At 39.7% G+C, this 13850-nt stretch overlaps 1 protein-coding gene across 1 annotated transcript; it reads right to left on the bottom strand.

Moving 5' to 3' along the window:
• Positions 1–8745: 8745 nt before the first annotated feature.
• kcnv1 (potassium voltage-gated channel modifier subfamily V member 1) lies at positions 8746–13247 on the bottom strand. Its single transcript, XM_060920684.1, has 2 exons — positions 12308–13247; positions 8746–9288 (listed from the first exon to the last, which is right to left on the bottom strand). The coding sequence occupies exons 1-2, from the start codon at positions 13245–13247 to the stop codon at positions 8771–8773; spliced, it is 1458 nt and encodes a 485-aa protein (XP_060776667.1). The 3' UTR covers positions 8746–8770.
• Between the last annotated feature and the right edge of the window lie 603 nt (positions 13248–13850).

The following is a 13850-nucleotide window of genomic DNA, read 5'->3' as shown; positions in this document are numbered from 1 at the left end:
TGATGTTGAGCATTTCTGAACTCACCTGAATGCATACTCAATTATAAACATTTTTAATTTTACATACAAAATCTTGACTATTGCTAGGTGAATTCCATGTACAGTGGTGCTTGAAAGTTTATTAATCCTTTAGAATTTTTTATATTTCTGCATAAATATGACCTAAAACATCATCAGATTTTCACACAAGTCCTAAAAGTAGATAAAGAGAACCCAGTTAAACAAATGAGACAAAAATATTATACTTGGTCATTTATTTATTGAGGAAAATGATCCAATATTACATATCTGTGAGGGGCAAAAGTATGTGAACCTCTAGGATAAGCAGTTAATTTGAAGGTGAAATTAGAGTCAGGTGTTTTCAATCAATGGGATGACAATCAGGTGTGAGTGGGCACCCTGTTTTATTTAAAGAACAGGGATCTATCAAAGTCTGATCTTCACAACACATGTTTGTGCAAGTGTATCATGGCACGAACAAAGGAGATTTCTGAGGACCTCAGAAAAAGCGTTGTTGATGCTCATCAGGCTGGAAAAGGTTACAAAACCATCTCTAAAGAGTTTGGACTCCACCAATCCACAGTCAGACAGATTGTGTACAAATGGAGGAAATTCAAGACCATTGTTACTTTCCCCAGGAGTGGTCGACCAACAAAGATCACTCCAAGAGCAAGGCGTGTAATAGTCAGCGAGGTCACAAAGGACCCCAGGGTAACTTCTAAGCAACTGAAGGCCTCTCTCACATTGGCTAATGTTCATGAGTTCACCATCAGGAGAACACTGAACAACAATGGTGTGCATGGCAGGGTTGCAAGGAGAAAGCCACTGCTCTCCAAAAAGAACATTGCTGCTCGTCTGCAGTTTGCTAAAGATCACATGGACAAGCCAGAAGGCTATTGGAAAAATGTTTTGTGGACGGATGAGACCAAAATAGAACTTTTTGGTTTAAATGAGAAGCGTTATGTTTGGAGAAAGGAAAACACTGAATTCCAGCAGAAGAACCTTATCCCATCTGTGAAACATGGTAGTGGTACAGTAGTATCATGGTTTGGGCCTGTTTTGCTGCATCTGGGCCAGGACGGCTTGCCATCATTGATGGAACAATGAATTCTGAATTTAGTGCTGTCAAGAGATTAAAAAAATTGAGAGATTAATTAATTATGATCTGTAATTAATTGATCTAATTAATCTCTTTTTTAATCTCACCTAAAAATTACTGAGAAAAGGCCTCAACTTGAGGTATTTTCATTTAAATTCATTACATTATTGTGGCAGATCAAAAGATTGATATATAACAAAAAAGTGGCTTTATAAAGTCATTTATTGTTTTTAACAGACTTGAACAGATGCAGTCATAGCCATTTACATTCCGCTGTATTTGAGCCTAGTCTCAAGTGCTGCCTGCAACCTTTAGTTTCGACCACCAAGGAGGGAATATTGCTGTTCTTTTGTCAATCTCCAAATAATTAGAAGATAAAAATAAAATAAAAGGCCCATATAAAGGCCCATCAGGCCCATATAAAGTGCTGTAAGTTAACATATCAAAAAACAGTAAGAACACTTTTCTGAGCAATACAAGTATTGAACACTGAACTTGTTGCTTTCCTTTTGCATTCAACAGCAAAGTGCCTGGTTTCTGTTTTCATGACGGTCAGCGCAAATGAGTTGAGGTTCCACTCACCATCAATAAAGTGTCCGGTCACCCCCAAATAGCTGTGGTCCAGTGATCTCCAGTTATAGCAACACAGTTGGGCAAATCCTCTACCAAAATCTCAAGTTTGTTTTTCTTTTCGCCGTCGTACATCTTCCTGATTTTGGTCGTCACTGTAGTCCTGCACGGTGGCTTGTATGATGGGTCACTGGACACGGTTCGCAACACCTCTGTGTCGTCTTCCACTATGTTTATCGGCCTGCAGTTCATCGCTATCCACTTGGCAAGAACATTCGCCAGCCTGTCGGTCGCAGACTTGCTCATACGCGGGGTGTTCTTGAGTTTAGTTTGACGAAGATTTTTGCTATGGCTCGCTAAATTGCTAATGTCTTCGCTGCTAACGTTAACTGTGGCTGCACTCGCGACTGGGTGCTTTGCGTTGATGTGGTATGCTAAACTTGAGCTGCTTCGGTGGTAAGCAAATTCCTTCTTACAAAGAAGGCATATCACTCTACCTTTATCGATGGTGCCGTCGGGGCGTTTTTGAAATGTAAATTTCCCGTTCATTAAACCGACAACTCTCACATGCTCCTCCATTTTCACGTCTCTTCACCCTGTCCTCCCCAAGTTCAATGGGAGCCTATCAGTTTATGCTAAACAAGCCCAAACACAATGACAGCCAACATTGTCCACTTCAGGTGTGACTGACCATTGTTTTCCACCCCCAACAACTCAAGCACACGAAGCCCAACACATAAAAACGGATTTTATAAAAAGGCAACTCGCATACAGAAACAGTAAAGTTAGAGATTAAAAATTAGATTAACGCGATTAGAAAACATAACGCGCTAAATATGACTGTAATTAATTAATCGCAATTAAAGCGATAATTTGACACCCCTATCTGAATTATACCAGCGAATTCTAAAGGAAAATGTCAAGACATCTGTACATGAACTGAATCTCAAGAGCAGGTGGGTCATGCAGCAAGACAACGACCCTAAGCACACAAGTCGTTCTACCAAAGAATGGTTAAAGAAGAATAAAGTTAATGTTTTGGAATGGCCATCAAAGTCCTGACCTTAATCCAATCGAAATGTTGTGGAAGGACCTGAAGCAAGCAGTTCATTTGAGGAAACTCACCAACATCCCAGAGTTGAAGCTGTTCTGTACGGAGGAAAGGGCTAAAATTCCTCCAAGCCGGTGTGCAGGACTGATCAACAGTTACCGCAAACGTTTAGTTGCAGTTATTGCTGCACAAGGGGGTCACACCAGATACTGAAAGCAAAGGTTCACATACTTTTGCCACTCGCAGATATGTAATATTGAATCATTTTCCTCAATAAATAAATGACCGAGTATAATATTTTGTCTCATTTGTTTAACTGGGTTCTCTTTATCTACTTTTAGGACTTGTGTGAAAATCTGATGATGTTTTAGGTCATATTTATGCAGAAATATAGAAAATTCTAAAGGGTTCACAAACTTTTGAGCACCACTGTAAATCCACCTTCTGTCGTGTTGCTGCACCCGCCAGCAACACATCTACGTGGCATGGCGATAAATTAGCTCAAAACGGAAGCTTGAAGTTGCAGTCAGCTCTGTGTTTTAGTATAGGGGAAATGGCGATGAGACTGATAGGCTTCCTGCTCTGATGTGACAGATGTCAAGGTCATTCACTCAGACCGCTACCTATGAATCATTTTAGTCGTAAAAATTACTCTATTAGATTTATTGTTAATGCTTAAAACTATTCCTCTGCCATTCTTGAGGTCTCAAGGCATTTATAAACGAAAAGTGAGGTCATGGTTCTGCATATCTCCTTTAAGAACAGTCTCAGAGGACATGCATAATTTTTAATTTTTAATGCTCTACCAGGCCTTTACTGCAGCGGTTTTCAGTTGCTGTTTGTTTGTGGGCCTTTCTGTCTGAAGTTTAGTCTTTAACAAGTGAAATCTTTACATCTTCCCCATCACTCATAGATTATGTATCTGGGTCTCCAAGGACACACTGTTCTCTGGCCCATGCCACTCTGATCTATTTGTGAGATACCACATGGTTGCATGGGTTGCTTACTTATTTTTCACCTTCATTCTCACTGGTCTCTGAAGAATAAACAGCTTGAGCAATGTCCTTCACTTACCATAAGAAGGCTATGCTTTCATAAACTGTGAATATATATATGAAATCAGTCCCCTGTCCTGAACCCCATTGAAGCTGAACCACATATACAGTTAGGTCCATAAATATTTGGACAGAGACAACATTTTTCTAATTTTGGTTCTGTACATTACCACAATGAATTTTGAACAAAACAATTCAGATGCAGTTGAAGTTCAGACTTTTAGCTTTAATTCAGTGGGTTGAACAAAATGATTGCATAAAAATGTGAGGAACTAAAGCATTTTTTAAACACAATCCCTTCATTTCAGGGGCTCAAAAGTAATTGGACAAATTAAATAATTGTAAATAAAATGTTCATTTCTGGGGCGACACGGTGGTGTAGTGGTTAGCGCTGTCGCCTCACAGCAAGAAGGTCCGGGGTCGAGCCCCGTGGCCGGCGAGGGCCTTCCTGTGCGGAGTTTGCATGTTCTCCCCGTGTCCGCGTGGGTTTCCTCCGGGTGCTCCGGTTTCCCCCACAGTCCAAAGACATGCAGGTTAGGTTAACTGGTGACTCTAAATTGACCGTAGGTGTGAGTGTGAATGGTTGTCTGTGTCTATGTGTCAGCCCTGTGATGACCTGGCGACTTGTCCAGGGTGTACCCCGCCTTTCGCCCGTAGTCAGCTGGGATAGGCTCCAGCTTGCCTGCGACCCTGTAGAACAGGATAAAGCGGCTAGAGATAATGAGATGAGATGTTCATTTCTAATACTTGGTTGAAAACCTTTTGTTGGCAACGACTGCCTGAAGTCTTGAACTCATGGACATCACCAGACGCTGTGTTTCCTCCTTTTTAATGCTCTACCAGGCCTTTACTGCAGCGGTTTTCAGTTGCTGTTTGTTTGTGGGCCTTTCTGTCTGAAGTTTAGTCTTTAACAAGTGAAATGCATGCTCAATTGGGTTGAGATCAGGTGACTGACTTGGCCATTCAAGAATATTCCACTTCTTTGCTTTAATAAACTCCTGGGTTGCTTTGGCTTTATGTTTTGGGTCATTGTCCATCTGTATTATGAAAAGCCGACCAATCAGTTTGGCTGCATTTGCCTGGATTTGAGCACACAGTATGTCTCTGAATACTTCAGAATTCATCCGGCTGCTTCTGTCCTGTGTCACATCATCAGTAAACACTAGTGACCCAGTGCCACTGGCAGCCATGCATGCCCAAGCCATCACACTGCCTCCGCCGTGTTTTACAGATGATGTGGTATGCTTTGGATCATGAGCTGTATCACGCCTTCGCCATACTTTTTTCTTTCCATCATTCTGGTCGAGGTTGATCTTGGTTTCACCTGTCCAAAGAATGTTCTTCCAGAACTGTGCTGGCTTTTTTAGATGTTTTTTAAGCAAAGTCCAATCTAGCCTTTTTATTCTTGAGGCTTATGAGTGGCTTGCACCGTGCAGTGAACCCTCTGTATTTACTTTCATGCAGTCTTCTCTTTATGGTAGATTTGGATATTGATACGCCTACCTCCTGGAGAGTGTTGTTCACTTGGTTGGCTGTTGTGAAGGGGTTTCTCTTCACCATGGAAATTATTCTGCGATCATCCACCACTGTTGTCTTCTGTGGGCGTCCAGGTCTTTTTGCATTGATGAGTTCACCAGTGCTTTCTTTCTTTCTCAGGATGTACCAAACTGTAGATTTTGCCACTGTTAATATTGTAGCAATTTCTTGGATGGGTTTTTTCTGTTTTTGCAGCTTAAGGATGGCTTGTTTCACCTGCATGGAGAGCTCCTTTGACCGCATGTTTTCTTCACAGCAAAATCTTCCAAATGCAAGCACCACACCTCAAATCAACTCCAGGCCTTTTATCTGCTTAATTGAGAATGACATAACGAAGGAATTACTCACACCTGCCCATGAAATAGCCTTTGAGTCAACTGTCCAATTACTTTTGGTCCCTTTAAAAACAGGGTGGCACATGTTAAGGAGTTGAAACTCCTAAACCCTTCATCCAATTTTAATGTGGATACCCTCAAATGAAAGCTGAAAATCTGGACTTTATGTCCATGTCCATTATACAACTATAACTTGAATATGTTTCAGTAAACAGGTAAAAAACAAAATTTGTGTCAGTGTCCAAATATATATGGACCTAACTGTATAAAATTATATGGACACAAGTGTTTTACTGGGAAATATGCCCCTCATATTTTTCATACGAGCTACATCCGGGACATGGAGAACCAAAACTGTGACATAAATCTCTATATGTCACTCGTAAGAAAATCGATGAATTGTTTTGATAAATTTGGGAACTTTTTGTTTGTGAATGTGTCGATATGATAAAAAGAAAATCACACATTTGCTTGAAGATATGAAGTTTATCTGCTTGTGTTGAAAAGCTTGCATTTTTCATCCGAAATACACTGCAGATCTGAGTGACATATTTTCCAATATTTCACTATTTCACTCTGATGACATCACTCCCAGTGTTTTCAAGCTGACTTGATGCACGTTGTCAAAATGGTGAACCGGTTCAAAATTAAAGTTCTTTGAATATTTTTTTTGTGTGTGTGTGGATGTGTTCATATAATATAAAGAACATTATACGGTGGTGCAAATATATGAAGTTTATCTTCTTGTGTTGAGAATATTTTTTCACTTCACTCATTTGTGAATATGTTCACCACTCAAAGATAAACTTCATATCTTCACGCAACCATGTGATCTCCTCTCTGTGTGTGTGTGTGTGTCATACATGTCAACCTATACGGAATGTCCGTATTTTATACGGATTTGATTCAATAAACGTAGTATACGGGCGTACAAATAAAGTTATACGGATTCTTTAAAAAAACTTCAATATTTATTTAGAGCTATAATCAATTCCCACGATGATAAAAGATTGCATAACATTTACAAACGTACTGTACACCACAGAAAGCACTGACAGCCAGTAAAGAGTCTTATGAAATCACGCGTTATCTTGTGGTAGCGAGACTTCGTTCCACTTTTGATCATGCGCACACCGCATTGCGAGAATCCCGCCAACCGGGAAGTAACATTTTGTCTGAAATGCGTATTTCCACCTGAGCGACTTTCACTAGCGACTGAAAAGATTCTGAATGGGCACTCCGGCAAGATCAACACAGACACTTGCTGTGACATGCAGCTTAGTGAGGTATTGGTACAGAGTGCTAAAAAAAAAGCTGTCATGGAGTACAATTCAGAACATTAGAGTGACATTTTGTGTTTTTGTCAAACATTGGAGCTTTGTATCATTCTGAAGGTTTATTGTTATTAATATTGAATAAAAAGTAACTTGGATATATCATTGTTAATGATCATTCAAATTTTAGGTAAATTATTTTAATTTGCATCTTATATGGATTTTATAAGGGAAATACGGATTTTGGAGGTTGGTTATACAGGTTTGATTGACCAAAGTTTGACATGTATGGTGTGTGTGTGTGTGTGTGTGTGTGTGTGTGTGTGTGTGTGTGTGTGTGAAAAATAAAAATTGAAAAAAGAGGTCAAACTTTCTTATTTGAACATACTTTAATAATTTAGTATGCTACCTGGACTCATCCCCTTCACACCATACAGAATAATATACTGTTGTTGTGTTCATAGACATTGGCAATATTTAAAATAAGATAGAGTACACAGCCAAGTTTTCTTCCTGACATTATTCACTGTACAGTCAACACAACTGCTTGCCTCAAGACGTGTGTCAGTGATTTAAAGATGTATGCTAAAGCCTTTGGAAAACTCTTAGCCAAGCAATCCATGTTCCATGACCATTAAAGTGTGTATGTGTCTGGCGTCCTGCCTCGAGTCCCCCATTTATATTAAATTGTTTACATTTCTTTTTCTCATCGCTGTCTTCAAAAACGAATGGTGCTTCTCATTTGTAGCATCAGCATCAAATTGTTATTCTTTTCAGTGATAGGAGTGCTCTAGTCTGTTTTATTTCCCATAGGGAAAAACAGAACCATAGATTATAGTCTGCTAGGTCAGGTCTGTTCCTTATGTGAGAACCAGTAATATTCTGTCAAAGACAAAATATTTTTGAGCAACAGCTTGAACCAAATGGCATCCCCTGAGATCTTCTCTTTTTCCCTTTCTGACTGTTTCTTCCCTTTTTTTTGTCTTGCCATTTCTTTCATGCATTCACATGCACAAATCCAGACATCCAATGTCATTTATTTATATAGGCGATGTCCTCTTGCTGGTACTGCTTGGATGGCAGGTTGAAGGAGAAGCTGGTCATCTGGGGAATAGATAAACCCTCATTCCTCTGCATCAAACACATTCAAATGCGTTCTATTTATATCTCAACCTGGGCAGACTGCCTGTTCACTCACCATCGTCTGATCAGTCTTATAGTAAATATCTGAATTATATCACATGAAGTGGAGCAGGAAAATTACATAGCAAACACACGCACAAAAAAAAAAATACAAGAAACAAATTAACACACTCTTTATTGCATGTATATACCAAAATATTAAGAAATTCTGAAATTCATGTACATACTTTCAAGATTCTACTTTTCATTCACATTGTTGCTGAGAATATAATTTGTATTGAAAGATTTTGTACCAAATCAGAAAAGAATGTGAAATAAAAGTCTCAGGATTTTTGGACCCCATTGTATATCCAGCAATATAGGAAAGCCAAACCGCCTCTAATCTATCTCACAGTATCCTTCAAAAAGAATACTTATGAGCTTTTTGAAAACCAAAAATGGCTAAATGCCAAGAGTGTGTTCCTGTAAAAGAGGGAGCATTTAAAAAGCTGACTCTTAAGTAAAATGCAATAAGAAATATTTAAAAAAAAAAAGAAAAATCCTTGCTCAACATGATTAGATGCACTGAAGACAAATCTATGCCACACTTATATTCAGAAAGTTTTAAATTTAGTACTTGTAACTTATAGTTAATAAGTACATTTTAAATAAACATTTTAGACATTACAGATTTCACTTCAGTAAGTTTTCTTTGTTGTGTCCCACTATCACCAGACGTCTTCTGCTGCGCTGCTGTGCGTGCTCGTCCTCCCTCTGCTGTACAGCCGCAGCAGTTCTAGCACACTGTGGGCATAGGTATCGCGCAGGTTTAGCCCTACTGCTGGCTGCAGCTCATCTGAGGTTGAGTTGCGCTTCAGACGCTTCAGTGCCTCACTGTGCCGTAGTGCTACCTCCTTCATCTTCAGCGTGAAGTAGCAGACTGAGAAGCGGTCATTGATGATGGCAATGGGTAGGGCGAGGACAAGGATGCCCGAGAGGATGCAGAGGAAGGCTATGACCTTGCCAGTGACTGTGTCTGGGCGGATGTCCCCATAGCCCACGGTAGTCATGGATGTGGTGGCCCACCACCAGGCACAAGGCACGTTGGTGAATGTAGTCTCAGGCATGTCATGCTCAATGGCATATTCCACCATGGCGAAGATAGAAATGCCCACAGAGAGGAAGAGCATCAGCAGGCCCACCTCCTCATAGCACTGAGTGATCGTCATGCCCAAAGACTTCAGACCTAATGAGGAGTGTAAGTCACAGGTTACACACAGGTCATATGTTTTTGGAGCATACGGAACACTTCATTTTTATGCAGCCAATAAAAGTGATTTCTGGGAAAAAACAATGATGTGAATTAAGGAGAGCATGCATTTAGAAATGACGCAAATAAAAATGGAGATTTTATGTTGAGATGCTGATGCAAAAATACAAACTATTGGCTTTATTTAGAGTTCAGTTACATATACATTGTGAGGATTTAATAATGAGATTGCACACACACGTGTATTCATACATCAGACATACCTCTAAGCTTAAGCACTAATTTTTTTTTTTTTTTTTTTGCATGGTGAACATTATTACAGGAGATACATATTAATTAGAGTGCTTATATTAAGGGTCTAATTTTTATGGTTAAAGTCATGGCAGATGAATGCTTGGTCAGCCTATCCTTCAAATAATGGGCATGTTTTCTTTACACCAGAGCACATCTTATGAACAAAAACATTGGCATTGTTTTATTCATTCAATGACTCAAAAAAAAAAAGCGAATTAAAAGCATGAAAAAAATAAACTGCAAAATATTGCTGGAGCAAGTGTTATTTTATCAGCTTATACATAATGATGGTGAAAGCCATATTGTTAAATTAAACCAAATTTGCAGTGATTAATGTGATAAGTGCCACTAGAACTACTCATGCAGCAATGTAGTCACATATACTAGACTCCTATTAGATGTTTGTTTCAATACTTGCCACCTTCTCAATTATATATCATAGTCTTTGTATATTATCATTTTTAATGGTCTCTTGCTTTAATGTTCCTTCATATTTACCATGTGCCATAACTTTTAGACTCTGACCTATGTATTTAAAACTTAAAACTTAAACCTAGGTACACTACCGTTCAAAAGTTTGGGGTCACTTTGAAATTTCCTTATTTTTGAAAGAAAAGCACTGTTCTTTTCAATGAAGATCACTTTAAACTAATCAGAAATCCACGCTATACATTGCTAATGTGGTAAATGACTATTCTAGCTGCAAATGTCTGGTTTTTGGTGCAATATCTCCATAGGTGTGTAGAGGCCCATTTCCAGCAACTATCATTCCAGTGTTCTAATGGTACAATGTGTTTGCTCATTGCCTCAGAAGGCTAATGGATGGTTAGAAAACCCTTGTACAATCATGTTAGCACAGCTGAAAACAGTTTAGCTCTTTAGAGAAGCTATAAAACTGACCTTCCTTTGAGCAGATTGAGTTTCTGGAGCATCACATTTGTGGGGTCGATTAAATGATCAAAATGGCCAGAAAAATGTCTTGACTATATTTTCTATTCATTTTACAACTTATGGTGGTAAATAAAAGTGTGACTTTTCATGGAAAACACAAAATTGTCTGGGTGACCCCAAACTTTTGAACGGTAGTGTATATCATAGGTGAAAGGCCGTGGGCTATAGAAACAGAAATCGGCACCGCACCCATCCATTATCTGTAGCCGCTTATCCTGTCCTACAGGGTCGCAGGCAAGCTGGAGCCTATCCCAGGTGACTATGGGCGAGAGGCGGGGTACACCCTGGACAAGTCGCCAGGTCATCGAAGGGCTGACACAGAGACAAACAACCATTCACATTCACACCTACGGTTAATTTAGAGGCACCAATTAGCCTAACCTGCATGTCTTTGGACTGTGGGGGAAACCAGAGCACCCAGAGGAAACCCACGCAGACACGAGGAAAACATGCAAACTCCACACAAAATGACCCCAGTCAACCAGCAGGTTTGAACCCAGAACATTTGAACCCAGAACCTGCTTGCTGTGAGGCGACAGTACTAACCACTATATTACCATGCTGCCCTAGTTTACACATGTTCAAATCTACTGCAGCGCAGGCTGTCTTTATTGCTTGCCATATGACCTGTATTTCCATCACCAGATTAGCCACAGCCAAGAACAAACACATTCTGTGTGAAGTAGAGTGAATATAACCTCATGCAATATTAAAATACTATGGCGAAAACACTGCCTGCTGTTCCTATTGTGGGATAACAGTCTGTATTTACTGCAGATCTCACAATGCCTGCTCATAAACATTAATCCTGTGTGTGTTCTTTATTCAGAGGGTCAGCTGTTGGGTGATGGATATTGGCAAAGTGCGCAAAATTGTACCAATTGAATTGGCACTCTAAAAAGAATAACACATATCGAAAATAACCTCGTACTCATTTGTTTTCTAAAATCCATTTTATGATTTGTCAAGAAAGCATGAAATTTCAAGCAAGCACCGAGTTTCTTTTTTTTTTCTTTTTTTTCCACCATATGCCACTTCTGTCTGCTCCGAATTATTCAGGACCCACTCAGAATCCTTTCACCACAACATCCCCAAGTTCAAAGCCAGTCATAATGTGCTCCGAATTTTTTTTGTCTTTCAGCCTCCTCCTCCTCATCTCTATGGGAAAAATGTCCAAATATGAATGAATGAATAAATTTTCTCTCTCTCTCTCTCTCTCTCTCTCTCTCAAAATAGCTTGGAAAATAAAAGATAATCAATGATGATATCAGCTAGATAGAAAGCATATTTCACTAGAGGGAGCACAAAAGCCTATCTTAACCTACCAAGAGCAACTGCATGATTTCTGAACTATTTCCATTTAAATTTCAATTTAGTGGTGTTTTCAAGGATTACTAATTGAATGCCAGTTCTAGGTCATTCAGAATCTGCTTACATGTGACAGCGATGGTTCTTTTAATAAGCATTGTCTCTTCCAACATAGAATAAATCTACAGGGAATACATGGAAGCTCTTATTTAGGAACAATTCTCAAGTGCATCTGTATATATTATAACAAATACAGTTGGTTTACATTTGTGAGTCAAAAGTTCATTTGCGATAGATGTGTCAACACGTACAGCTGTATTTGTGACATAAAAGAACCCTATAGATTCAGCTTTACCTTAAACTATTTGCAAGACAGAATTCCGATCTTTGCTATCTGTCCTCTGCAACTTGTCCCCCAACCATGGTTCACTCATGATATTACCTGTGGAATGACGTCCAAGTTTCAGCATTCTGAGAGACCTCATCAGTCGCAGGACCTGCACTACCCGTCCCACGTTCTCCAATTCTGTTGACCCGCCATACAGATTTTCCACTGCTAGAGTGATATAGAAAGGCAGGATGGCCAGCAGGTCAATGATGTTCACCACACTCCTGCTGAATTTACATTTGTTCTTCACACACATGAACCTGAGCACCAGCTCCCCGGTGAACCACACAATACAGATGTACTCAAGAATATCCAAGACAGGTGCACCAAGGATAGTAAAGTCCAGAGAGATCAGAGCCATGTTCACGATGGACACAATTACAAAGAACATAGACAACGTCCCATAGGTTTTTGCTGCCTTGGATGAATCTGGCTTCTCCATGAGGTCCCAGAGACGCCGGCGAATGTCCTCACACAGTACTCCACTGAAGTCGTCCTCCACACTATTTATTTCGACATCTTTTTCAATATCTATGGATTCTTTGATCTCTTTCTTGCGGTAGTACCTGTCCCTGCAACAGTGGTCTATGCGGAGCTCATCGATACCCCAATATTCAATTTCTTGCAGGAACGAGAACACACATAGTTCCTCTCTAACATGCAGATGGCCTGTCTTGTAAAAGTTCATGATGTATTGGAAGGTTTGAGAGTTGCGGTCAAAGAAGTATTCGTTTTCCAGAAAGTCTGCATCATCGCACAGGTCTAAAGCCGAGTCTTGGGTGGAGAGCGCTAGCTTGCCCAGGCGTGTCTCTGGGTGAGAGGCCAGCAGCTCCTGAGATAAAATGTAGCGGCTTCCTCCGACATTAATGATGAAGAAGTCCAGCAGATTGTCACTTGGTGGAGGGGGTTCACTGAAGAATACACTGGAATCCTCAGACAACACCGAGGAACTGTCCCCATGGAACTCTGCTGCACTTGATGCATCACTAATCATAGTGCTTTGGATAGCGTATAGCCTTCGCAAACAGAAAATGAATGAATTAAATGGATGTAATATATATTTATAGGATGTACGTACATATATAATGGAGCATCATTCACTGAATGACCGCATCCCCTAAATATTTTCTTCCACCTCCACCACAACCACCACTGAGTGATCACACAGCACACACAGAGGGAGAGAAGAAGCCCTTGGCAGTGCCCTACTTCTTCAAAGCTGCTCAATGAGATTTAAATATTTTAGCTGTCCTGCCTAATGAATTGCTCTAATGCTACTATTCTTGTAATCATTAATTCTTTTGGGTAACTTCCTCTCTATAATATTGTCATGATAGTAATTTTGAGGCTTGCATTTTTAATCAGTTCTCATGAAAGAGCTTTAAAGATGTCCCATGCCATAGAGAACGCAGATGTGCTGCAAGTTAATAACATGTATTTAACCAGCATTTGGATGCAAGCTAAAACAGTAGTAGTAGTAGTTTCCAATTTGAGAACATTATTTAAATCAGGTTTTACATAATTCCATCTGCACTATGAAATATATAACTGAGTATAGCATTGTAACAAGATTGTTCTGAAAACAACAATAATATAT

The sequence above is a fragment of the Neoarius graeffei genome, chromosome 5, assembly GCF_027579695.1.
Source record: "Neoarius graeffei isolate fNeoGra1 chromosome 5, fNeoGra1.pri, whole genome shotgun sequence".
In the NCBI taxonomy this organism is placed as follows: Eukaryota; Metazoa; Chordata; class Actinopteri; order Siluriformes; family Ariidae; genus Neoarius; species Neoarius graeffei.
The sequence above is the reverse complement of the archived record's forward strand: the minus strand, read 5'-3'. Positions and strand labels throughout refer to the sequence as shown.

Bases quoted from the DNA above. Each gene is read 5' to 3' on its own strand.
- kcnv1 (XM_060920684.1), bottom strand. From the start codon at position 13,247: ATGATTAGTGATGCATCAAGTGCAGCAGAGTTCCATGGGGACAGTTCC. The intron at 9,289-12,307 runs GTAATATCATGA...ACTCCTCATTAG, and splicing joins ACTTGGACGTCATTCCACAG to GTCTGAAGTCTTTGGGCATG.